Source organism: Anas acuta, chromosome Z, assembly GCF_963932015.1.
Source record: "Anas acuta chromosome Z, bAnaAcu1.1, whole genome shotgun sequence".
Lineage (NCBI taxonomy): Eukaryota > Metazoa > Chordata > Aves > Anseriformes > Anatidae > Anas > Anas acuta.
The window spans coordinates 59,351,977-59,379,736 of NC_089017.1; the positions used below are offsets into that span (position 1 = coordinate 59,351,977).

At 39.3% G+C, this 27,760-nt stretch overlaps 2 protein-coding genes across 3 annotated transcripts in view; one reads left to right on the forward strand and one right to left on the reverse strand.

Annotated features, from left to right (window-relative positions):
• Positions 1–2,687: 2,687 nt before the first annotated feature.
• Positions 2,688–9,843, forward strand: PPIC (peptidylprolyl isomerase C). Its single transcript, XM_068666497.1, has 5 exons — positions 2,688–2,845; positions 5,438–5,551; positions 6,012–6,105; positions 7,710–7,894; positions 9,260–9,843. Exons 1-5 carry the CDS (start codon positions 2,738–2,740, stop codon positions 9,386–9,388), a joined length of 630 nt encoding a protein of 209 aa, XP_068522598.1. The 5' UTR covers positions 2,688–2,737; the 3' UTR covers positions 9,389–9,843.
• Positions 9,844–11,422: 1,579 nt separating this feature from the next.
• The window catches only part of SNX24 (sorting nexin 24), a 93,615-nt gene continuing 77,277 nt past the window's right edge, over positions 11,423–27,760 (reverse strand). For both annotated transcript variants that reach the window (XM_068666499.1, XM_068666498.1), the window contains 4 exons: positions 19,862–19,956; positions 18,079–18,111; positions 17,120–17,184; positions 11,423–12,456 (listed from right to left, as the gene is read on the reverse strand). In XM_068666499.1, coding sequence (XP_068522600.1) covers positions 12,386–12,456; positions 17,120–17,184; positions 18,079–18,111; positions 19,862–19,956 — 264 coding nt within the window. In that variant the 3' untranslated portion in view covers positions 11,423–12,385. The remainder of the gene's footprint in view (positions 12,457–17,119; positions 17,185–18,078; positions 18,112–19,861; positions 19,957–27,760) is intronic.

Consider the following 27,760-nt stretch of genomic DNA (forward strand, 5'->3'; position numbering starts at 1 on the left):
TGAACATATTAAGTTTCTGTCTTTTTTATAGATTTCCCATTTCAACAGTTGTATCTTCTTCCCAAAATTATCATTATCGTGCATACACTTTCCAAAATAATGTAAACCAGATACTGCCTGATCTTGCTATTTTCAAATCTCTTCAGTGCTATGAAGCACTCATCTCATTCTTCCCATCCCACATACAATCTTGTACAAAATAAAACATATTTACACCTCAGTAAACAGGGAAGCTATCCTTCCAAACACTAGTATTTGTAGTGAGAGGGAGTAAAGGGGAACTTTGGGTAGTACTCTGGATAGCACTGTTTAGCATATTTGCACCTTTCCACATTAGAAGTATTAGATGGAGCTTCCTGGCCAGACCATCTCTTCTCTATTGTCTTTCTAGCTCATTGCTTGTTCCCCTGCAGTTGTGATTTGAACCAGTCTACTAATATGACTGAATAGTTCTGAGAATGTCCCATCAGCTATTACTTCTTTTAGATTCAAGATATAGAATTAGTAACTGCTTCAGTTCTTCCCACCTTTCTGTCAATATTTTCCTCATGACTTGCATGAATCTGTGCTATCAGAAATGCTCTGTTCCATTTAGGTCTTTCCTTACCCACCTTCTAACCATTACCTTCAAATTACTGAATAATATTAACATGCCCTCCTTTATGTTCTAAGAGGAAGCTTTTTCCATTTTCATCATACTTCTCAGAACATGCCACAGTCTGTAACTTTTGTTTGTTGGTATAAAGATACATCTTCAGAGCAGATAAATACTAAATAGGCAACGGTAATAACAGTGGATTGTGGCGAGAGGAAAATGGTAAGATTTTATCTTCTGAATTTTAATGATTTGAGATGTATGTGATTAGATATATATGTGGGTTGCAAACTATTTAGTTAAAATCCTTAACTACTTCGTTATCTAAAGAAATATGTTATCAGACAAATAAAGTTTATACCCAGCTACTGCAAATTTCAGTAAATCTTTGGATTTTGTTATATTTCTGTTGTAAATCTTTGCTCCAGAGAAAGTCAAACACCATCATGTGATGGTGCAATGAAATGGAATCATAATGCTAAATTCTCAGTACCTTATCATACTGGCAGAGAAAACACTCGGTTTACTCTGAATAAACTCTCACATTCACATATTCTTTGGAAGTGCACTAATGTACAGAATAATCTTGCATAAAACAGTATATTTCCCGGTCTGCTTTCAGATTTAAAGAATATGTGATGTACAGCAGCCATTAGCAACAGGACCAAAGTACTTCCATCACCTATTTACATATGAATTGATTTTGCTTTAGCACTAAGCCAAACAGGTAATTAGGTAAAGAGAGACTGGGTAAATGTCTTGAACCATACCCTGAAGCCCCATATACCTCAGTGCTGAAAGTTAATCAGTGCAGGCAGGGTTTCAGTAAAGCCCTCAGTTTTACAGAAGGAGAGCACCCACTGTATAGGTGAGGTGCAAAAACTGAGGCCCAGATTAGTCTGGTCCAGGCTAGTTTTTGACCCATGAGTTCCAGTCATAGATATTTTACATCTGTTGAGAGCAGGGGGTCTATCTGAGTCAGGCACCGGTTACACCAGATGATCACTCAGTGCTATACAATGTGGGACCACTGAAAACCCCTCTTTGCTGTGCCTGATAACTGAGGTTTTGCTGGAGTCACCTTATGAGAAGTCTTATTGCACTCAGGAGTACTAGCGCAGTTACACACGGGGCAAAACTGAAAAATGTGTCAGTGACAGATGTGGAAATCAGAGGTGTGCTTTAGGTTACGTCTGTGGCACTCTGTAGGTGGGGCCAGGTGAACACTTTTGCAGTGGATCTTTCCAGTGTCTCCACTGACCGTGCTTCGCTCCCGCTGCAGAGAGGCCTTGGCACGACCAGCTGGATTCCCTTCAGATGAAACTACACCATAAGACATGTTGCCCCACGCTCTTCAGCCGTGAGTCAGCATTCAGTCAGCCGGACAGACCACCCGAAAAGCACACATCAGCTGCTCAGCACCGACCACGGTGCCCCACACACCCACCACGGCTGCTTGCTCGTGCAGGCCCAGCCCCAAGCTGCAGGGCTGGGCAGCGATGGCAGCGCAGAGCCTGCCCTGCTCCTCCAGCACTGCTCCCCAGCTCCGGGACAGCTCTGAACCAGCGCCAGGCTCTGTCGTGGGGCTGTGCCATGCAGGCTTTTTTTGTGCACAGCTACCCAGTGTGATCCTGAGCACGCTCACGTGTGCCACTGCAGCGTGTTAGTATCTGTTAATTATTTCTCCTTCATATGCTGGAATTTCGGAGGCCACAGATTTCACCGTGTTACAGCTCGCACATTTTTCCGGGACTGTCAGCACGTTACTTTTTTTTAGGACAGATCCCAAATGTGAAAGACTTTGGAGCAGAGAAGGTGACAGGGCTGCACCGAAGCTAAAGCAGCTTGCGACACCGGGCTCCCTGCTCCCCATCTTGGCGGGCGAGACACCGGGGTCGCAGCCCCCAGCTCGCTGAGCTCTTTTCGGTGCCGCTCCCCAGCGAGGGGGCTGCCCCTGACCCCAAAGCCACCACCAACACCCGCCACCGCCGCCCCGCCCCTCCCCTGCACCCCCCCAGAAGCTAAGCAGGGTCTTCTCCGGCCGCGCGGCGGATGGGTGACCGCGGCCCCCCCGCCACATGGCTCTAGGAGGAGCCGCCCGGCGGCGGGCGCAGGCGCCGCGGCGCTCCCCTCAGCAGCGCCATGGCCGGCGGGGGGCCGGCGGCGCTGCTCGGCGCCATCGCCTGCCTCTGCTTCCTGGCCCCGGCGGCTGCGGGATTCAAGAGGAGGGGGCCCAGCGTGACAGCCAAGGTGAGCGAGCAGCCGGGCGGCCACCAGCGAGCCCGATCCCATCGGGCGGCGCCCCCCTCCCCTCTCCTCCCCTCCCCTCCCCTTCCCCGGCGGGTGGGTGCCGGGGGGGTCGCACTGGCGGGGCTGCTTCCCCCGGCTGCCCTGCGGATTATCTGCGATGAATGGCACGGTTTGGCCTCACGTCAGGCAGCACTGCTCCTCCTCCCGCTGCGATATCGCCCTCGGGACCTGGAGGACGCCGTGCCCGGCGCCCGCAGAGCCTCAGGGAGCCCCTCGCACCGTGCCAAATCTCTCTCTTTCCCAGGGATTTATTTGCTGTTCCCCCCGTGGAAATCATTGCAGATCTGCGGGCATCCCTGCTGCCCGAGAGCCTCCTCTGGGTCGCTGGGGTCACCCTGCGGCGGTGTGTGCGGTGCCCAGGGTGCTGTGCCACCGTCCTGCCCTCCCCTGGCCCTCCTCAGCCCTGAATAATTTCTGACAAGCCCTTTTGGTGCCCCTCAGTGCAGCCCTACGGTGGTTTTTCCACGTGCAATATGCTGCGTTTATCAGGAGCTCGTTTCATGTATCATCGTGTTACCTGGTCAGCAGAAATCACGAGACCTTTCTTCAACAATCAACCTTTTTTTTTTTTTTTTCCCTCTTTTTTTCCCCCCTCTGATTTATTACTATTCGTCATTTTTTCCTTTTGATGTAAACCATCTTCTCCCGGTCACGTACAGGTACGTTCACCATAACCTGGCTGGTGTCCTGGGCTCTTTCATTTCAGGCATGACACGCTTACTGCAAATTGCAAATAATATTAAACATTTACATAAATATTAATCAGACACCTCCTGTTTGTTTTCTGAGAGTTTTCAGTGAAGATCCTGGCCAGGCGTTTTTGGAAATTTGGGACTGCCGTGCTAGCTCACTAAGCGTGCCATTGATTTTTCGGAGAACTTAAAGAGACTTGCTGAGGAGAGCACAGCTTCTCAGCGCAGGCGTGACACATTTTGCAGTGTGTAACTGGGAAGCGCAGTGCTTTCCCAACACCAAGCAGGTAGGACAGGTGCGTGGGGTGCAGGTGGGAAGCCAGGAGCTTGCTCTGTGTTCACAAATGTAAGCCCAAGCAACGCAACGCGGAAGTACGGGGCTTGCTGCTGGGCTGAGCAGCTCTGCCATCTGTGGGGCCTCCTGCCTGGGGTAGGTTTCAGAGGCATCTTTGGGCTCCGTGGCAGCGTTTGATATTGCTCCTACCTGAAGGCATTGTTCCGTGACCTTGGTTGTGTTGCCAGATGCTCACGTATTTCAGGCAGCCTTGTACCTGGACAACATTTCCGTGGAAATTGAGGTGTGTTGGGAACACCTACGCTGGTGATAGATAGCCCATAGCTAGGGAGTCCTGAGGGCAGGACTCAGAGGGGTACATTTATTAGGATGTCAAGAAATCAGTGAAAGTTTGTTGTTAATACTTGGGGAGCCACACATCTAAGAATTATGTTATTTAGTGCCAAGTGCCAAGGAAATGAATGAGGTGAACCAAAAGGAATTTTATTTTATTTTTGTATGTAGCTTTTATAATGTTAGCCAAAAGTTAAACAGTCAAAACCACATGGAAGATCAAGAAACGGTAGAAATGTTTAGTAGGGGAACATGAAAGAGACATTCACATTGGAGAGCCTGTGGTCATTTATTATCATTATTGGACTAATTTCTTAGAGTTGCAGACAAGTAATATTTGGTCGAGTGCCACAAGGAACAGCAAATACCACATCATAGGAATACACATTGCCGTTTCCTAGAAGTTGTAATAGTTTTTATGTAACTTTTTCAGAACTTCAAAATGCCTCATTTCCTGACAGCTGTTCCTGTTTTCAGTAATTGTTGAAACATTTTTGCACATTCAGCGATGCCTTAAGATATTCTGAACTATATTAAAATGCCTTTTAAGCCTTTTGTCTGTTCCAAGTACGCTTTTTTAGCGACACGTACATAGAAGACTGTGGGCAGCCAGCTACCTAGAGCAGCCTGGTTATTTCTCTGGGCAGCATTGAATTCTTATGTGGGAAAGTGACGTGTTGCTGCAGCTGGAGGGTTTTCTTCCCACTGTTTGTCAATTTAATGAATTGTAGGCTCTCCCCTCTACTTAATCACATACATACAAATGCCTAAAACAGTAAAGATTGCGAGTGGACGGCAAGCCGTCGTCTGTGGGATGCATCAGCACTGTAGTTCTTTGTCATGGCCCGTGACACTGGAATGGCAGCATTTTTCTTCCTTACTTCCTTTCTTATTTCACGTTTTCCATATGGCTTTAAACACATGCATGTCTGGGAAAAAGCTTCCTGAACCTTGCCTTCAGACCCATGATATAACAGTGCCATTCAGCCCTTAAAAACAATTAGAAACGAAATGTGTAGCCACCCGTTCTCGGACAGTTTGCCTAATCTGGTTTTGATGGCTGGAAGGAAAACAGCACCCTCAGGGACTGAAGGATGCTATTAATATAGATCCGCCAGAGGCTGTTTCTTACTGTTGTGCACTTTGAAAAGCTTGGTCTTTTTGCTGCACTCATGTTTGTATCTCTTGTGTTCTCTTCACAAAAACATCTAGGTGTTCTTTGACGTGAAGATTGGAGACAGAGATGTTGGCAGAATTACAATTGGATTGTTTGGAAAGGTTGTCCCCAGAACTGTGGAGAACTTCATTGCACTGGCAACTGGAGAAGTAGGTTTGCAGTTTTCTTTCACCATGTGCTAAAGTTTGGATATGGGAAATAAACACTCGTTAAATGCCAGTTCAGCCGTGAACTGTCCATCTTAACTCAGCGGGTCAGTGCAGGAGAGCCATCCCTCAGGCTCTCAGTGCTCTGCTGTGTAAGGCTCAGAAGTCCCTGCAGGATGTTTCACAGGATGTAATTATGGGAAGTTGGGTATCAGCATCTCAGTCTGTCCCTACTGTGCAGATCTAGCATGGGGAGGCACTGTGGTTGGGTGAAGCTACCTGCTCTCTGGCTCTGCACCCCAGCTGCATTCACCTGCATCTCACTTTAGTTTGTTTGTTGCCAGTATTTCTCTCAGGCGGTGGTGTATTCTCTGACATGTGATGATTCACCATGGGCTTACGTCCATATGATCACATACAACAGTATGTTATATTCATTTAAAGATGTATTTCATTTTCTTAGAGAGGATATGGATACAAAGGAAGTAAATTTCATCGTGTGATCAAAGACTTCATGATTCAAGGAGGGGACTTCACAGCTGGAGATGGATCAGGAGGTAACATACTCAGTATCTGTCAGTTTTCCTCTCCTTTCTTCAAATGCCTACAGAAAAGATAGGCAAAACAACATTTTCTTTCTTTCTTTCAACTCCCATAAATGAAGAAAACATTTGTTTTGGAAGCATCTAGTACTTTTCCAAGCATCTTGGAGCATAAGCTGAGACTATTTGGATTACCAGATTACACATAGAGGTTCCTTTGTCCTAAACTTTTGCAGATAGCTCTTTTCTGTCTGACTTGTTCAAGCAGCATGGCTTTGCGTGGTGGGTTGGAGCCTCCTGAGCAGCTGAGCAGCTCTCACGGCATCCTGTCTCCAAAAGATGGACATCTCTACCTTCCCCTGCGCTGGCTTTGCAGCAGTGCTTCTTCCCTGAGGCAGTCACTGCATGTATACACAAACCAGTTTAAGTTAACCTACAGAAAACTAATCTGCGATGAACGAGTGGAAGCGCATAGAGTGAAGGCAGGTAGGGGAGGCATAGTCCGTGCTCAGCCATTTCAGTGGAACTTTCTGAAATGTGCTGCGGGAGGGAATTTCAAACCAGGGATAGAGAAATCAGAAAAATGAGGGTGTTGCCCTCTCTTTTTTTTCTTCTTGTGAATTTAAAACTTCTGCCTCCCGAGCCTCTGGAAGGGCAGTTCAGCCAGCCCTAGTGCAGCATCTCTTGCATTGCATGCATTCTGGCTTCTGATTTCTTCTCTTCCTTTACACGCATATTCTTTAGGCGCTCCGATTTGAACTGTCTGCATACAGTGTTAGTGATTTCCCCGCTGGGACAGAATGGAAAACACACATTCCTTTTCCTTGCAGCGAACAATGGGGAAGGCTAAAATACCAAAGACACAGTTTTAGCATTAAAGGTAGGCAATGTTTGTTTGCCTGCTCATACTGTTTATTGGGATAGCATCTGGCAGTGTGTTGGGAGCAGTGCCCCTACTGTGCAAGGCACTGTACAAATAAAGAATGCGACAGCGTTCTCTTTTCAAAGCGGTGGTGGCTTAAACATGACTAACGCTTTTTCATCTAGACTATTTTAAAACACCAAAATCCTCATGTAATGTTTGCACCAGTACACACTGAGTCTTTTGGGCTAGCTTCCGTCTGGTCTCCATACATTCCCAAACGTCTAAAGTAATTTTGTATACTAGGAGGAAAATCTTATAAAAGGAAATACTAAAATTGTCACAAAATATGGCTACTTTATTTTTAGGGGATATAATTATGTAATTTAAATTTGTGGAAGACGTTGAAGTATACTGTTGTTCAGTGCTGTATGTTAGCAGGACCTTTGAAGAAAGATCCTGAGTTTGCTTGTTAAATTCAGGGGCTAAAGCATGGTCAGCTTAAAATATTCTCTCCTTATATCTGGTGTTTTATCTTACCTTACTTTTTACACATAAAATGTTTTCAGTTTGCAGAGTGGCTGATGATGCAACGGTGATGTTGCTGAGCTTACTCAAATTCATTAATTCATTAATCTTTATATTTAGTATCTTAGATCTTTTAATCTTTAGATCTTGAATTTGTACTTTGCTTTTCCCATTTTTGAAGATGTTTTTTATTATTATTTGATATATTTATATATTTTTTTTATCATAGGAAGAAGCATCTACGGAGAAAAATTTCCTGATGAGAACTTCAAGCTCAAACACTATGGAATTGGTTGGGTTAGCATGGCTAATTCTGGCCCAGATACCAACGGATCCCAGTTTTTCATCAGTGTGACAAAGCCTTCCTGGTTAGATGGAAAGCATGTAGTATTTGGCAAAGTCCTTGACGGAATGGTAAGTTAAAAGTAATGGTAAGATTAATTGAGGAAAATTTGCACAGTATCTGTGTTAGCATAATTTGCCCTCAATTGTTCAAGACAACTTGGTGTTAATCTAATGTGCATATGGTAGAAAAACAACGTGAAGAGCTTGAAGCTGGAAGATTTAGAATTGAAAGAAATAGCTGAAGATGATTACAGAAATGGAAACTTAAGTCATCCTTTGGCTTTCACACTTCTTGTTTCAGACCACTAACCACTGAAATCAGCACCAATACCTTCGCAGATTACAAATAGACAAAGCTCACGTTCCCCTTGTAGTACTGCTGTTAACCATGAAATAAATGTATTTCTACAAGTGAAAATCTAACTTTGTAGCACATGCTAATTATGGATAAGACTTTCGTTGGCAGGGTTTTTTAGAAGCATGTGAATGTAAAGTATACAAACATATTCAAATTGTTTAAAAAGTTAGAAATCTATGGTTAATATCCTCAAAATGTGTACAGCAGCAAAACTGATCAAATATATGATTGCAAATGGAATATTTAAGTTCAAAAATTTTTTCCAACAGATCATACTTCTCCTTTTAAATTACTCCATTTAATCTGTGTTTTGAAATAAATGGGGAAACATGACTTGCTGCACTGATCAGTTCTGTGGGAAGTTTGAAAATCTCATCAGAACACTTTCCTTCCTACCCCCTCCTGCATGTTGAATGCAGTTCTTGTGAGCTACAGTAGTAGCTGAAAAATTTTGAGAGATTTAGGCTAAGTTTTAGTTTTGTTAGATTAATGGGCAGATATCCAAAGACAGATAGTCAATATTTCTAACTGAATTTTGTCCTTTAAAAATACTACTTTAATTAGTTGCCTACCATGAGGCCTCTGCCTGTCTGGCTGGCAGGCATGGTACTGCACTTAAAATCTGTGTGTCAATTATACTGAAGGTGAAAGTAGTCATCAGATTTCTGTAAGCCCAGTTGTGATGTAGGATTAGAAAAACATTCACCACTCATCCCTTATGGTCTCTGGATTCAGCTTCTGCTCAAAGACCTCAGATAAGACTCTGTATGTGCTAGGCTGATCAGCTGAAAGGATAGTTTCAGTTGCTCCTTGGTAATATTTTGTTGGCTTAAATTGTTTTTATAGAAGGGCAAACAGCCAGCCATGTGCTTCTGCCAACTTTGTGTGGGTTCCGGAGTGGCACCACTGGTACCGTGGAAAAAGGTGTCTGTGGGAACTGAACAGGGAAAAGGTCTCAGTTCAGATGTTGCTTAATAACCAGTAATGCTAGGAGCACCTGGGTGCTTACCTGGTGCCAGGCTCAAGTTATTGGCATTTCTGTGACTAAACAGAACTTATTTTTATGTTTTACGCAGTCTGTGGTGCACTCGATAGAACTTCAGCAGACAGATGAACATGACCGCCCCCTTCAAGACTGTGTGATTGTGAACAGTGGCAAAATAGCTGTGAAAGAGCCATTTGTAGTTGAAGTAGATGGCTGGTGAGACCAGCAGTTGAAATGGAAAGTAAAATCTAATTCTTTGGGGCCCAGATTTTTGACTGACCTCGATTAGCCATTGTGTTTTCTCCTTAAAACACGAGGCTATCTGTAGACAATGCTTATCATTTGCCACATACATAGTAGATAGGGCTGTTTCTGTAATAATTTGATGGACCTGTTACACCTTGAAAATCAAGACATACCCAGCTAAATCCTGAATCTTGCAGAAAAGGTCTCTCATGAAAAATTTTAGAAGTACCTCTGTTTTTTTTTTTTCAACATTTGAAACAGTCGTGTTGTTTTCTCTGGAAATTTTTGCAATTTTTGTTTTCAGCTTTTCAACTGAGAATGTAACTTCCTGTAAAAGTATCAGCTTCTTTTAAATACATTTCTTGGGGGGGCAATAAAATAAATGTTTTGAATAAATAAACTTGGATTTCAAATAAATACTGAAGAGGGTTTTGGTGTGTGTGTTTTTTTTTTTTTATGTTTGTTTTCCACCATTTTTTTTTTTAATTTTTTTTTTTTCACTTCAGTTGATTCTACAAACTGTGAAGGGGTGCTGCTTCTCAGATGAGTTTGTAAGATTTGAGCTGGGTGGTAAATTTCTCTAATCTTAACTTGTCAGATAGTGTTCCTACTGTCTTTCAAAAAAGCACTGTGTTCAGATACAATCCTATACTCAAGGAAGAACAGCTCTTTCTATTGTTAAATACAATCATCAGTTAAACACTGATAAAAACAGAGGAGTCCTTGGTTCTACAGCATGGTGGATTTTGTATCATGGCTAATCATGTTATCTATGGGAAAGCTCAGACACTTTCTTTCAGTTTTGCTGTATGTTAGAGATGAAACTTCAGATTCATTATTTTTGTAACGGTTCTTAAATACTCTTACAAGCTGACAGCTTAACTGGTAGCTTTTAAACAAGGTTAGCATAAGGTTCCACTTTGGGACAGTTTTGTCTCTTTAATGAGTTAGACAGTGTTTTTCATCAGAGATATGGACTTCTTTTCTCTTGAGGTTTGCAGCATTTTAGAACTTACTTGAGACATAAGAGCTGGCTCCAAGATCTGGTGAAGGATTCATCCACCTGCACCCAAGGCAGCACACCACTTAACTTAGAAGTGCCTGGTCTCCTGGAAGATGTCCTGCAGGCCATGCGAGGTGTTCTGACTTTGCACGGCGTAGGGTAGGAGTGAGCACTATGCTTGTAGAGTTGCCTACTGGCACCCTCTGTGCTTGCAAGTAATCAGGAAGACTGCAGGGACTTATAAAAGGTCTTCTTAAATTCAATTGCAGTTACAAGGATAATTCTGCTGGTTCATCATCCACAGTCCTGAGGCCTTTCCTGAAGGTAAATACTGATGCTTTTTTTGGAGATCTGTGAAGCATTGCTTTCTCTAAAACATCACTAGAGGAAAGCTCCAGATTTGCCTAGTATTAGGCAATCAGACTTCCCTCTTAACGCTGTTCAGGTTGTGCTGTGGATTTGTTTTTTTTCTAATAAAATGTTCCAGGTAAGACTCAAGAAAGCATCACTAGGAAGCAGTGTTTGGAAGTAAGAGCAAGAACACTTTGTACCCCCTTAGCCAAACAGCTTTCTGCTGCTACCTTTCCTGGAGGTTGATCCCTCAGACAGGAAAGAGAGCTCTACCACCTGAACAAGTCCTGCAGTCACAGGTTTACCTCTTAAGCAAGTCCCGACTTTTCACCATTTACAAGCAGCTTTAAAACATGCAGCAGGCAGCAGCAGGCAACCCAGGTCTCCAGGATCCGACTTCTGTCAGCGCCTAGCTTAGCTGCTACTGCTTTTGTGCAACACTATTTCTCTGATTAGCCCAAGGACATAGTGGCTGTTCAGTCACACTGTTTTGTAAGTGCAGCATATTCGGATAGCGTGGTGCTGGGAATATTAGATGAACAGGCAGCCAAGTATTTTATCATGCTTTGTGTGGCGATGTCAGAACCATCCCTGTTAAGTTCAGAAATATCTTGTTGGAACACAAATGCACAAAAAATACACTGAAGCAGTACATTCAAGTTCCAAGTAATTTATTTTGTAAACTCCAGTATCACATATACAGTTTCCAGTTAAATCTGAACAAATACATATATACACAAGTACATGTATATACATGTATATGTTTTATCAAGTTACTAATTAATTATTGTCTTGCATTAGCTTACCACAGAGCTGCGTGCTCTGTGACTCATAAAATGTTAAGATATGGAATACAGTCTGCAAGTCAACTCAGAGTAAACATACATACACATACAGATTATTTGTCGCAACGAAATTAGATGCATACATGTAAATGCCATGTAAAATCGCCTGGTCGATCAAAAATCATTTTGACTAAAATCTAGACAATTTTCTGAAAGAAAGCTATGCATTACAGAATTGGAAGCATGTTTTCTAACAGGAACTCTCCATACACCTGCGTTTTCTCTTTTCCAATCTAATATTAAGGAGCAGACTCAAAATAAATTAAGAAAAAGTAAAATGCTTTAAGATATTTTCAAATTTTTCTTGCCTTTTTTTTCCCCTCCAATTTCTCACGCTCTCTCTTCAGTGCCAGCACTTTCAATCTATCCACTGCCAGCAATGGGTACATGTGCTGGGAAAAATCCAGGTACAAAAAAGTTTAGTGTAACTTATGATAGAAATGATTAAAAAGTAATTATTTTAATTATTTTCAAAGGGTAGTGTAATTCAGTGTATGACTTTCAGCTTTTAGTGTTAAATAGTTAGAGCATGTCTATATATAAAGTATAAATAACTTCTATACTGTTGTTTCCATATCTTTTTTTTTTGTTTCCTTAAAAGCAGCAACTGTAGTGACTGATTTTATTTTGAAAGATATTATGCTTGAACTGAAGCTGAGGTTGTGCCTCTTGATTTTGAATGTAATTATCACATTACAGAACCTTATTCTTACTAGTATCATTAAGCATGACTCGGAGACTTGATTCAGCTTCTTCTAGCCACGTATCCCTTCTACCTTGGCAGTAAATGAGGATAAAATATTCCATGTAGGATGCCTTCTATAACGACATTAGGAAAGTCATCTGAAAGAAAAGAAAAGAAAATACCGTGCTTTATTATCTATGTCAGTGCAATAGGCATTCCTGTGAAACTTCACTAGGTAAAGCCTAGTATAATCTGGGTTACTACATCACTCAACTGTTTATCCGTGTTGGGGATGTGCTATTAGTAATGCTGTTTCAGCACTAAAGCCACTTTAGTGTAGCACTGGGTATTGCATGAATGCGCTGCCAGATTTGTAGCTTATTGATTTAAAGGGATGTTCTAATACTTAATGCTGCTAGGCTCCAGCTCTTTATCTGAATCTTTTCTCACAAGGAAGATGGATTACACTGGCAATTCAATTTCTAACAAAATCTCAATATACTTGAAGGAATTCCGAGATTGCTACTGGGAATACTTCAAAGCTGTTTTTCCATTGTGGTTTACAGCAATGTTTAGACTGAGAAGACTTGGGGATGCCTATACCATCAGAGATGATTATTTGAGGCAGAAAAATTTCAGGCTGACTAATCAGCATGAAATGTCACATGTTAGAAAAAGTCATCCTATATTATATGAAGGAGAAAAAAAAAAAACAAAAAAAGCTCACCACAGCTGCAGAGGAAACAGGCACTTAAATTTTCATGTTAAATTTAACGTGAAGGAATTACCTGATGAAAGACAATATATCCACACACAGGAATGGCAGCATGTACATTACTGAAGTGAAAACATTTTTCAGCCAGCTCCTGCCTTCTTAATGAAGGGTTGACTTAAATCACCGGGCATTGGAAGTAAGAATTTCTGATCACATTTTATGATCTCAAAATTGAAAGAATGGTTCTAATATAGAACTTTCCACCCTAATTAATTTTTTTACTTCAGCTATGAGCCTGAAGGATATTCAAAAATGGGCAGATGCAGCTTTCATAAAAATCATCAGACACTCGATAAATTAAAGTACTAATGTGGGTGGGAATTAGGTTTTGCCCCCTAGTCCTGCTGCTAATATCATTTTAGAGCTAAAAACTGTGAGCAAAATGTAGATTTGGACTGAGTTAAAAAAAATCCTTATTAGCTTAAAGGAGTTAACTCATCAGGTATTAACAAGGTAATTCAAATGTACTACAGACTTTACAAACAGGTATTTTAGGATGTTGACATGAACTGCAACCTCCATCTTAAACAATACAGGCATAATTTTTCCTAACTTCTCATAGTAAGTTGTCATTATACATTTCCTGTTAGTGTTTTGAATCCAATAATGATCTCTTGGGTTGTGCAAGCTCAGCTATCCCAGATCACCCTGATAGGGTAACTCTACATTGTTACCATTAATGTTATTAAAAAATAAATCAGGAAGAGCAGTTTGACATTTTCCTTCTAAATTAAATGCTGAAGTTGCAGTAACCTGCATTTCCTCGTTCTGTTACGGTATGTACTACGGGATGTACAGCAAAATAGGTATTTAATAAAAAGAGATAACAACTTTACAGCATCGAATCTACTGTGAGGCCTTGTTGCTTTAAAAATCAAGCATATTAATTTTGTTAAACACAATAGTACACTGAAACACAGTCTTGCAGTTCTGTGATATGTAGGGTAACTTCAGGAACTGTCAGAACAATTTTCAAGCAAGTGACACTAAATCTGAGATTCTATTTTTCAGCATTTTAGATTTTTCCCTCCGTTGTCCTTCAGAATAGGTGCTTATGTTATGCTAATGTAGGTGCTGTGTTAGGTACATCATGAAAAAGTCAGTCTGAAAACCAGTGATGTTTGTAATTGTAAATCTAATTTTTGGAAAGTTGTCTAGGAACATAACAATGCCTAAAATCCAGTCATTAAGATAATAGCAACATTGTCCTTTATGAAGACAAATAACAGTACAACGGGGAAAAACAGATTATTACATTCCAGAAACAGCTATTTATTTCATTAAAAAAACACAAATACACAATTTCCTATTTTATCAAAAGATGTTAGCACAGGCACTTCTGTACCCAGGAAAGACTAACTCCACTTCTGATCTAAACAACTGTCATAGCTGACCTTCTTCAAAGAGTGAATGCAATGAATAGTTATTTGCTAATGGACACTTACTTTTCGTCATAGAAGAACCTTGGCTGCTTTTTACAAAGGAATCTATCAAAGTGGGAACTGAGCAGAGACAAAATTTTAGAAAGCGCATTCTGTATTTTCTCTGTGGTACAAAGAAAGTTGATTTAAAGGCAACAGTAGTTGTGTAAAAACTGTTTTCTTTCTGACTAGGCTGAGTCAACTCAGAGGAGCCTCTAGACCTAGTGGTTGTTTTTTTTCCTCCCCTCTTTTAAAACTAGAGCTCACATTCTACTTTGTGTTTTAATTCATTAAATATTAAGGTAAAGAATAATTTGCAAGTGAATTTGATATTTTAGGGTCTTCAGATATGGCAAACCTGCCATATAAAATTCTAAATATTGTATGTTAAAGACAAAAAAAGGCTGCGTTGGCAAAAGCCTTAAAAGTCCTTTGTCTCAGCTGTCATTAACAAGGTCTACTTAATATTTAAACATGTCATGCAACAGAAGAGACATTTATCTTCATCCAAAATAGAGCAATACTTAAAAAATGTAGTTACAAAATTCACTGTAAAGCTACTGACGGTTTCAAGAAAAGGAAGTTCAGCCTTACTCATAGTACGCTTTAGGAAAGGAAGATAAATACCCTCACAGAACTGCAAAACCTTGAGCACAAGTCTTAGAGCAAACCCTTACATGTGGGCTGGAAACACTAAGCACTATCTTAATGTTTCAAGATAACTGTACGTAAAGCCCATTTTCTCCCTTGGGAATAATTTGGAATTAAATGACATTCATAATTTACACACTGTTCTAGACGAGTCCAAGTCTGCAATTAAGCAGAGTGTTAAACAGTAAGATTACGATAAGCACTGCAGCTCTCTCTAAATATTAGCCTAAGTAGCATCTGAAACAATTTTAGACAGAGGTAACTCTGTGGGTGCCTCTGCATTAGTGCTGTCATTTTGGGTAAGGAATGACTCTGCCAAGTGACTCTTCTAACCATTTCCACTTGATGTTGGTTCTTCAGTTTTGTGCTCCCTACTCCAGCCTCAAATTGCCTTTCAGTCCCTGTAACCAGGCAGCACGAACCCAAGAGGAAACAAAACCACCCTACAATGTGTCTGCTGTGCACCTCAGTGACACAGGACTTCTGCACCCACTCTTTCACTCTGGAGCTGTGGCTTTATATGAAGACTCCAGGGGTCAGTCCTGTTGGGCCACACTACTTGCTTAAGTGGACACAGGCTGCAAAACAGACTGTTAACTATGTAACTACGCATATAACTGGTAACTGCCCAAAATACATGAGCCTGGACCCAGTGGTTTTGAAGGATAGCTTGGAAATCAACAGAATGACAGCATGGCTGAGGCTGAGGGGGACCTCTGGGGGTGCTGGGTCCAAGCACAGCAGTGTGCCCAGCACCACGTCCAGGGGGCTTTTGGAGGTCCCCAAGGACGGTGACCCCACAGCCTCTGGGCAGCCTGTGCCAGTGCTTGGTCACTTTCAGCCTCCTGTGTGCAGGAGCATGAGAGGCACTGGGCACCACTGACTAGAGCCTGGCTCTGTCTTCTTTATACCTTCCTGTCAGGTATTTATATGCGTTATCTTGAGAAAATCTCAAGAAAATAAAGAGAAAATCTCACGAGAAAATCTCACACTTGACTGGCTAAGAAACTACAAGCAAACACTTGTTTTCTTCTATACTTACTCTTTAAAATTTCATGATTTTCAGGGTAGCTCAAGAACCTAACTTTTGATTTCAATAGATGGTATTTTATACAATCAAAGAGAATACCATGTTTAAAATAATCTTAATTTAGAGCTCAGGGTGAAAGTTCTTCCTTGAAAGTATATTCATACCCATAATGAAAAAGGATGAAAAGTCAAAACATGTATTTTAATACAAAATTTAGTAGAAATAACACTTCTAACAAGTAAAATGACAAATCCAGGTGTAACAGAGTACTAAAAATATCATTTTTTTCCCTGCACATATATAATTCTAGAAAGAAGACAGAGGATAAGCTCTCTAAATTAATAATGCAAAGAACTTTAAAAAAATGAAAGGGAAAAAGGTTTATAACAAGTTATTTCAAACACTCTTTTGAACCATGTATTAAGAGATGAAGGCTAACATAAATGTCCTGTGAACACATCAATTACGCTTAAAAGTATACATTCTTTTTTCTTTTTTCTTCCCCTAAAGAGCTCTAGAGGTTATAAATGATAAGAAATAGTAATAATCCAAATGGAAACACAAACATGCTCACAGTAGATCGACTGGTGTTTAGGGAAAAAGCACTTATAAAGGACCGGGCCTCTAAGTTCAAATCCTTCAGGCAAAACAGCCCAAAGGGTCAACAAAAAAAAAAAAATGTTCTTAGTCTCCTGATTTGAATTCTCAGTAGATTTGTCTCAGAGAACAAGAGAACAACTAGGAGAGAAAAATCCACCCTTTTATAAATCACCCGCCCCACTCAGTGCTCTAATGGTTTCCTATACAAGAACTATTGTTTTATTGGCAGGTTATTAGATTTTGGACCTGTGTCGTTTGACTACGCCTGTATTAATAATAATGTGGTTTATGCGGCACGGGGTCAGATCAGTAAAGCACTGTTAGCAGATGACAGGTTTGATTACCGTTGGCTTTAGGCAAGACATATGGATCCCTCAGGAACAGCAGCACAGGCTGGTGGGACAGTTTGCTGGAAAGGTCAAGAACAGGGATGTCAGTATCAAGGGACAGTAAACAGAATATTCTACAAACTAGCTTTGATAAAGTGAGGTGATCAAGCTGCTCAGGACTCGTGCTGGAGCGTTTCTGCACACCACTGCTGTCCAGGGGGGCGGACGCCACCTCCCAGGAGCAAGGCTCGCCGCTCCGCTGCCACAAAGTGAAACCATTAATTTGAAATTGGGGGTGAACAGGTCACACCCAGGAGGGGTGGCGTGCAGCCAGCCTGAGTCTTCCCGATCCTGCTCTGCTTGCTGTAACGCAGACAAGAACAACTCAGCCAGGTACCACTGCCTGTAGGCTCTTCTGGCCACTAAGCAGGCTCGAAATTTCACTGTGTTTTTCCAGCCTCCTTCCAGGTATGCCTTACCTGGGTAGAGTGACCAGCGTCCCAGGACTGTCTCCCACCCTGCTCACACAACCCACAACCTTCTCCAGCCAGTGCCAGCCCTCTCTGGTCTGCTCTGTGCATACACTTGCAAGGCAGAGCAACCAGATTCACAAAGCTCTATCAAATGCTTAGGGAAGATCCCAAGCCTCTAAATAACTTCTGTTAAATCTCCTTGCTACAAAGAAATACACTTCAATGGGTAAAAACACTCCTAGAAATATTTCACAGCTAACAGGATTCTGTTAGGGTTTTGTAAGGAATTTCTATATATAAGCATAAGGCATGCTCAATTCACAGCACAAAGAGATGGAGCTAACACAGCTGATGAAATTAGCTGTGACATTTAACAAATAAATATAATTTCAGTATTAAACTACTTTTATTTTGACAACTGCAAGGAAAATTCAGGAAATGCCAATAATTGCAAGTAGTTTATTAATCTGACATCCTAGAAAGATTAGAAATCGAGCTCACCTTGATTCTTCAGATTCTGTTTCATCGAAAGAGCTGCAATTAAAGTTAGAAGAAACTTTAGTTAAAATAAAATTAAGCCACAATCAAAAAAAAAAAAAATCAACAACACAACAACATGCACACACACACACACACAAACCCCACCAATCAACCAACCATAAAAATAAACCACCACCAAATCCTTCAAGAACCATAAAAGGGAGCAGCATTTGTCTGGTCAGTAGCTGCAAGGGAGGCAGTATTATTTTACAACCACTACTGCCTGGAAATCACAGAATCCACTTTACTCCAACAGATTCACCAGCACACCTATCTGTACAGTGATGGGTGCACTGTCCCGCTCTGGGTGTTGGCTGATGTCATTAACTACAAGTGAAAACTGCAAGTCTGCTGGCTTGTGTCTGCATCACTGAAGGCTGCTTATTTATTTTTTTCTGGACAACATTTTTGGAATTTACATGGTTTTATGTATCTGCTGTGGGTAGCATGACTGCTAATACCACACTGACTGCATATGGAGCATATTTGCTATGACACAATCACCCTCAAAACCACTGTATGTGTTGTAGCTGAATAATCCCTGTGGATCTTCAATATTAGGTGCACCATTGGTGAACCATAATTGCAAATTTTACACTTTTGGAGTGACAATTCCATTATTCTCTGGGAAAATCATGGCTTGTGATGTACACCTAAATTAATTTTCATACAAATGCCCATTTAGGGAGGTAGATATTAATTTAAAGCTCTGCTTTAACGTTTCAGTTTGAGTTTTAACATCCTACTTAAAAGCAGCAGCAGATTTACTACCATGCAGAAGAAGCTAGGGACCATGCCTTTCTCTCCAGCTCCATTTTGGATCTCCATTTGCCAACCATGATTTGGGTTTGGCTCCACAACTCAACAGTGTAGTTGGCTGGACAACCTGTCTGCTTTCATGGAGACAACGAGGTTATCAGGGTTTAGACAACTGAATGCTGGAGACCACTCAGGGCCATTGACACCTCCGAGTCTAAGAGGCCCTCAAATTTATCTATACGCTTTTCAACCTACCCCTCTCTACTGCAGAGGCACAGGATGTTCTCTGAAGTGGAGCAGGGACTCAGCTTCCTAGGGAGCAAGTTCAAACAATGCTGCTGGACCTTCCAACCATGTCAGGCTGGATAGTGAAAGAAATTATTCTCCCTACAGACAATAAAAGAACTTCCAGCTACACTGTTCTCGGATTCCATAGCCATTGCATTCACCATAATCATACTGAGAGTCTCTTTTTCTACACTGGTCAAAAACCCTTCCCAAGGGGAGGGCAATGGGGCTATTGGAGTAGACGTCATCAGAGAGATGAAAGACCCCATTTTCAAACACAGACAGGGTGAACATAAAAATGATCACAGAATAAATTTCTGCTTTGTCCAAATATTAATAATAACCATAAATCATACACACACAAATTCTTTCTATGCAGTGAGTGTTTATGAATATATTTTAATATTCTTTTCACTAGATACTTCAAGATCTATGAGAAAATCATATTTTTCTCATCCAAACTCTCCTTTGCTTTCCAAGAATATTACATTTAACTTCATTTCTGTCTTTGAACAGGCTGGATTTATTTTACCACCTTTTGGGGATATATAAACATACTTAACATGAACCTAATGCCCATTTATTTTACAGTGTTAGAGTTGGCAGCAAGACCATTTTAAGTCAACGGAATTGCATCAGCACTGAGTGGATATGGGCCTTCTGGCCTCCATGTATTTTTCAGTAAAAGAGAGCTTACCCACAACTTTCTGCTTTTGGCAGGGTAGGTACATGTCGAACGTTCAGGAAATCAAGAAATATTTTAGGAAGCTCTTCATTTTCTAAAATGACTGTCTGTAATAAATAAATAAATAAATAAATAAATAAAGGTACAATAGAAAACCAAGATTTATATATCTATTTAAATATTGCACACTTTTATTCAAACTACAAAAACATTTTCCATTTGCAACACTGTTCAATTCTTCTCCACTTTTTAGCACTTATTTTGGTGTGCTTCATTTCAATAGGAAACACAAAGTTTTTAATGAATCACATATAAATACATTCAGCTTCTGCTACTACAATTCTTTTTCACTTGCCACCACTGGTGCCAAGCTAGAAGTGTCTCAAACAGAGATGTCCAATTCTGAAACTAAGTAACAGGCACATTCATTTTTGAATAAAACTCTATTTATTTAAAACATAAAATAAATCAGCTACAGCTCAGTGCTTCCACGCTTACCTCCCTGAAGAACCCTGCCTGGCGAAGGAGTGGAAAAAGGAAGTCTCAACTTTGTCAAATTTTATTAATGCATGCCTTACTAATTAATGCATGTAAACAAGGTAAACTCTCCGCTTTTCTTGACAAATCAGCTTACAGCGTATTCCTCATATTTGCGCTGTGGTTCCTAAAGGCAAAGCTCTGACCAAAGCTCTGCTGGTCTCTCACCAAAGACGTGCCACGTTCTTTCATGGCAACTACAAAATGGCTGGATGGACTCCATCCCTTGCTTTTGCACAGATGAGATGATTTACAATTTTTAGTAAATGAATTAAAAGTACACTTGAAAATACATAGAAAATAAATGAAATGCTTACATGCATATTCATATTGAACGAATGACTTTTAAAGAAAACAAAAGACTTCTACCAGTTTCACAAATGCAGACAAAAAAAAATAATAAAATGTTGATTTCCACAAGATAAATGAAACAGTTCATATATTCAACCAATGTCTCATCTGAAAGATTAATCCTTATTTATTTACTGTTCACACTGCCACACATCTATATAGATGTTAGAGTACAGTACTTCACGTACAAATGAAAGTCACAAGCTTTGCCTCATGAAGGCCTGACCCAGAACGAACACATGCACGGAAGAAACTTATTTTAAACTTATTTAAACTTATTAAGAAACTTAAATAGATTTATAAATAAACGGTTAAATAAAATCACTTGTGCAAGTAAAGCTATCCACTTTCACACGCTGCATTAGAAGAAACAAAACTAGAGAAGAAATAACAATGGTGATGGAAGAAAAAAATACTCTGCTTATACACAGGTATAACTTATTGCTGTTTATGTATTCTTCTATATTGCAATATTAGTAGGAAGACACAATAGCATGCAGAGAAGAACAGGAACACACACACATTTAAAAAAAAAAAACAGGTTGGAAAAGACATCTAGAGGTCACCTACTCCAGACTCAGAGCAGTTTGGCCTAAGGTTTTATAGCAAATATTTTGGTTATTTGTGTAATGAAAAAATCCAGTTGATGTAAAAACTACATACAGTGTACAAAGCCTTAGAGAAACACATTTAACAACAAAGACATTTGGTAAATGGTTCTTTTTACGTTACTTTTGCTGAATTCAGAGTCTATATTTCTTCCACAGTTGAAGCCATCACAAAGAAGTTAAAAAAATAACAAGGAAAAATACAGCTTTTGAACTTTTCTGTCCTAGATTGTGATGGGTGTAACAACTTCTACAGAAGAAACAGAAGGATCTGAAATGTTGACAAGTGTTAAGCCTTTCAGTTCACCTCTATATGAAGATGCTGCATTAAAAAATGCCACTTCATTTGCATTCTGTAAAATCAGCACTACACTGCTGCAAAATTTATCTTGTTCTGCATTCAGGTTATGCACAGAAGGAGGAGTGGAGGTGGATGCATATTCAGAGGCTGTGTGAATTGCATAACAATGCGTATGATGTGCTCAAATAAAACCATCTTACTAATTAGATGCAATGGACAACTACAAGAATTTGTGTAAAGATGCTTAAGGGCATCCAGTGCTTCCATGCAACCTCGTGCTTGCATTTCCTGTTCCCAGCTTTTTCCGAAAGAAGAGTTTCCTGCTGAGGCTGCTGAACAGAGCAGTGATTGTTAGGGATATGCTGTTGTATGAACATAAAAACTCTCAACAGCTCCTATTTGATGCTATTCCCACTCACTCCATATTAATTTCACTCTGTTTCTTCAATTTTTTTTTCACAACATACATCAAGTCAACCCAAACCCTGATAAACTGCCCCAACCAAATGTAATTCACAAAAGAGATGTGAGGAAATAGCATGTTTTAGTGTCTTTTCCCAAAAAGTTTGCTAACTGTCAGTAACTACTTTTCAATAAGCTCTTCAATAAACTTCAAGAAGCAGAATTTGTAGAGAAACAAAGGCAATTTTGCACCGTACTGTATTTGGATGCCATCTCTGCTGACTGGGAATTTTATCATTTCCAGAATTTTATGAAGAAAAATATGACTGTATTGAAAAAAAAAAAAAGGGGGATTTCCAATTAATATAATGCCGCAGACATTTTAAGAAATCACAAATTAATGTAATATTTACTTATTTAAATAATGACCAGCAAGTGAGCGAATTATCTTCTGGTTTGACTTTAATGCCAAAAATGGACAGCACACAATCCAGCTATTTAATATACATGGTAGAAACTGTGCTTTCAGAAAACTATGCCTTCACAAAAGACCTTGGGAAAAAAAAAAAGAAAAAAAAAACAACAAAAAACGAAACAAAACAAACAAACAAACAAAAAAACAACTAGACATGCTGAATTAGGTGCATCTCTTTATCTGTATTTTCTGTAACTGGTGGTGGCCCAAAGTGGATATTCAGAGAAAAATATAAGTGTATTCCTAACTTTGTATTTAAGTTGCTCAAAACTATTCCTAAATCTGAAATAAGTGTTTTTGTAATTGGCTTAATATACCTGGAATAACCCATAATACAACAGATTTTGGACTTCTGATTGAAAACTATTTTGCAAACTTGATCTTTGGATAAGAGCTGACCAGAAAAGTTTCCAGTAAGTAAAATCTCTAAACCACAATCTATATTTGTGATGTAAAATGCCCAAATGTTGCTTGCATTCAAGTGAATATACGACAGTGGCTTATAAACATGACTACATCTCATTTACTCTGCAATCAAAAAGTTAGAGATATATATTTTCAAAGAAACAAAACTTTACAATTATTTTATTAGTAATGTGGATTTCCAATACATCTGAATTCTACCAAGATCATAGTAATGATTTTCACATATGGACCCCAGTAACTTAATTAGACTGATTTAAACAAAAATCAAAATGTGTATTTCCTTACTAAAAACTAAACAAAAACAACAAGAAGGAAAAAAATAATACAAAGAACTAAAACACCTAACACAAACAACCTCTGGCAGTTTTGGGAAGTGACTCCAAAATACATTTTTCAAACTCATTGATTTCAGCTGAACTAAGTGCATAAATGCCATATATTCTTACAAAAACGTAAAGGGTGTTTATCCGTTACTGTCATACTTTAATGAACTACTCCATGCTCCAGGAAAACAACAACAACAAAAAATCACACTCACACAAGGGAAAGCTTGATGTTTATATCAGCAGAAATGTCTTTTTTCATTGAAAGGGTGTAATTATTATTATGTAACACAAATCACAAAAATCCCAATTTTTCTACCTTATCAGTTTTATAAAATCATGTTCCCTGAGGATGTCATTGATTAGTTGCACATGTTCTTTCAGTGACATCCAAAATATTTAATTGTCAGTTATCTTTTCTCCTTCAGCAAGTAAAATATAGTCACAAAATTGCAAAGGGACTTGTTCTGCCTTAACCTTAGCTAGATGCCATCATGCAGTAGAAAACAGTGCTAAAATATCACAGGATAATGCTCTCCAACAAGGGAGACGTATAAACAGCATAATGATTTCCCACGAGTTTTCTTTTTAGAAAATTGTCACTAAAGCCAGGGTAAATGGTGACATATCTTCACAGAGGACACTGAAATCGAACACTGGCATTCTAGTTAGGTCCAAACCTACTCATCAGCCAATTATAACAGTAACTGAACAGCCTGCTGAAAACCTGAACAAGACCACTTTGCTAACCTTAGGAGATCATACGCCAGGAATGAACTGTTTTCACAGATTTTATTATTATTGTTATTATTATTGGTTTTGTTTTTAATGAAAAAGACTTAAAATAATTTCTTACAATCATGTCTCATACTTTCTCAAGGTTGCTGGAACAGCCATTAGAGAGGGAGAAATAAGAATGGGGAGCTGAGTTACAAGGTTTTTAAGAGTCCTTACAGACTTTTCCATTCAATCGGGTTTAGTTTGAAATGCTGTGCTGTTAGGGTGAAAAAGTTCATGACAGTTTTTCCTCTCTTCACAGGGAAAGATGCTTCACAATACCTAATTCAGTGGTGCAGCTAAAAAGGGGGAGAAGAAAATCAATACTTTCCAGCTACAGTAAGTAGGCTGGAGTGTCAGTCTCCACTGGGACCAAAACCCACATCTTTTAGAACACTTTAGAGTCTATATTCTTCTATTAACCTCCTTTTCCTGAACTGCTTTATACAGTCCCATGAAATGATAAAAAGGTTACCAAAAAAACATATTAACTAAAAACCAAGTAGACAGAGGAACCAGACTTCTAAGAGAAATGTTCCTTTTCTTTTTTCTTTTCTTTTTTTTTTTTTTAAATAGCAGATACAATAGCGCTTTGTATTACCCATTGTGAAGACCTACGAAAAAATTTACTTCTTTCTTCAGTGAGAATATTGTATAATACCAACAAGAATTATCTCCAAGTATATCACTTAAGTTATCATAGTAAGTAATTACCACTTTTCAATACCACCAGAAATGGTGATACCACTGATGGGCAGTTTTGTTAGAGCGGGAGGTATCAACCATGCTTAAAATTCTGTATAAAGACATAAGCACGAAACCACAAACACAACAATACTGAAGTGATGCTTATAACAGTAACAAAGCACCATCTAGCCAACACTCCTAGACTGCCTATCAAATGGAAATCAACAGCAGAGGTGTGCAATCTACACAAGAGAGTGTGAAAGCAAACAAGATGTTGACTGTAGGTATTTTATGCCAACAAAGACCCACAAAATAATATCTGAAAGTTAATGTAAAAGGTTTTACAGCAAAAGTTTATTATTTTATAAAGAATGAACAAAAGAACAAACAAAAGAATGAAGGAAAGAAGAAATGAAAAAAGCACTGGGAGAAATTGCACCTCTGAACCTCAAGATTGGGGAAGAGTAAAAAAAAAAATAAATTCCTGCACCAACTTTTCAGATCTATTTACTATACTTCTGAGGAATTTAAAACTCACCAGGTATCTCCTGAGTGATGAAATCATCTATGAAACCATCTATGCTTTCATGCTTCAGAGAGGAAAAAGGAACTACATAGAAGCAATAGGTTAAACAACTGCTGGATCATCATTGAAGATCTATATGCAGAAAGCTTCATGAGAGTCTATAGGCTATTAACATTTTCACTTATGTCTTACCTAATTTTAACACACTTTACTCATTTTGATTAAAAATACTACCAAATAAGTTTAAAGTTAATGAGTATTTTAGTTAAACGGGTAGTTAATTGCAAATTTACAGTTCCAATGAATGCTTAACTACTAAGTGGAGAACAGACTGATGAGGTTAAGTGTATAAATACAGTCCGTCTGATGTGAAAAAAACAATATTGAAAAATTTTTTTTTTTTGAAGACTGCAAACATAATGTAGTAAGCACATATAGTGAATTTCTCTTCACAGCAAAATAGAAGGATAGCCCTTGAATGATTAGAAACAAAGTGCAACAGACTACAGTTCCTTTGAAAAATAAAAATGAAAGGAAACAGTCAATATTATTTCCTGAGACACTGCTCAAAGGATCGGAGGTTAAGACAAAGCTGGATGAGAAATGAAGAAATCAACAGAGCAAAAGGAAAAGAAGCTGAAAGGCAGGTTGATATTCAAAAAAGGTAGTAGGAACAAGAAAGGCTTTTAAAAAACAAGTAAAAGCAAAAGGTAGTACAAAAGAGAAAGCAGATCCATAATGACAAAGAAAGACACCAAAATAAATGTTGATTTTAAAATGGCTGGACCAAAGTGTTTTTTAAAAGTCAATGGACCACTAAGACAATGAACAATTAACAAGTAATTAACACCATGTCAATAATGCTGCTGAAAACAAACAGATGCAGGAATACTTTAGACAATAATACATATATCAATCAGCATATCCAGAAAACACACGTTCCAGGATGCTAGAGAATTTAGGTATTTTTGCTTGAAAAGTCATCTTAAGAGACTTTTTTTTTTTTTAAGAGCACAGGGATAGAAGGCTCAGGAAAAGCAATGCTGCATTAACGATGCATAATACAAACGCTACAACACCAGAGTTGTTAAAAGCAGAAGATGTTTACCCTTACGAGAGTGTATACTGAAAGCTTAAAGGAACTAAATACAAACAAGTTGCAATGAATAAAAAAAAAATCAAGCCACAACACCTGGAAAGTTTGGAAATTACATTTTTTGTTTTGTTTTGTTTTGTTTTGTTTTCCTCGCATAACCAGATGCTGTTCTACTACGTTGATCTTTGTGCCCTCATGAGAAGGAAGTCTGAGAGAAAACCTGGCACCAAAACCTACAGCAGTATCTGGACACGTAAAGACTGTCATAAATACATCCTCTAGGAGTGAATAAGGCTGGTACTGAACATGTCAATTCCAGGTATTCCAAATTTGCAATGCTTTTGTCAATCATAACACCATTCCTCTACATTTTGAGTTTAGGACCCTTTCATTTCTTCTTCATATGTGATAACCCTTCCAGAATTCATCACTGCCAAATTGAAACAATGAAACCTCAGCATTAAATAGCAAACATCTGTGGTTTTTGCGGGGGTGAGAGGGTAGAGATCCTCATCAAAGTATATTTCTAATTGATGTCATAAAATGCACAGAAGAGTATTTGCTTGTTGTAATAAAAAGTCATCAGGAACACACAGTATTCCACCAAAACACCTACGGGAACTACCGGATGAAATTTCTGAATTAACAAGGTGTTTATGCATAGTTTATGGTTGTTTCACACGTGAGGACTGAAAAATGGCAAACAATCTAAGGCAAGATTAAACAAAATACAAAAGTACCAGGAGAGATCTGAAGACTTATAAAGTCACAAGTAACAGGCAAGTTAGAAACAATTACAATATAATTACAATATGGAATAGAGTTAGTGGGCACGTGGATAAAGACATCTGAATGCAGAAGGACGATGGTAATGCAGTGAAGGCATTTCAAAACTTACTGCAACCCCTGAAAGGATCAAAAACCGCGGAGACAGAGGTGGGCATATCGATTGAACCTAATTTCATTTCCAAAAGATTATTGGCAAAGAATCCTACCTAAGGCTTTAAGGCAAACCCCAAACCCAAACCTGCAATCCTTGCAAAGGTAAATAATTAGTTAAATGTCATCAAACAGAGGCTAGGAGAATACAGCCCATAGCGAGGTGTATAGGGAAAAAATACCAAAGTGTGATGCGCTTTAGGCTGAACATTTGTGACCAGAGGAATGAGATGCTGGGGACTACAATAAGTCCCTCAGAAGATAAGCTCACTATCCTGCAGCAATTATAAAAGGCAAATTAAAAGATTATTAAAGAGTATTAGAAGAAAAAGAAGTGTTATTAATTATTACTATATAATATTGTTAGCAAAAAAAAAAGGAGGTACTTCTTTGTGGGACAAGTAGTTAAACCTTGTGCCACGGGATGTTGCAGACGCTGAAATTTTATGTATTTAAGGAGAGA

Bases quoted from the DNA above. Each gene is read 5' to 3' on its own strand.
- PPIC (XM_068666497.1), top strand. From the start codon at position 2,738: ATGGCCGGCGGGGGGCCGGCGGCGCTGCTCGGCGCCATCGCCTGCCTC. The intron at 5,552-6,011 runs GTAGGTTTGCAG...TCATTTTCTTAG, and splicing joins TTGCACTGGCAACTGGAGAA to AGAGGATATGGATACAAAGG. The intron at 6,106-7,709 runs GTAACATACTCA...TTTTTATCATAG, and splicing joins AGCTGGAGATGGATCAGGAG to GAAGAAGCATCTACGGAGAA.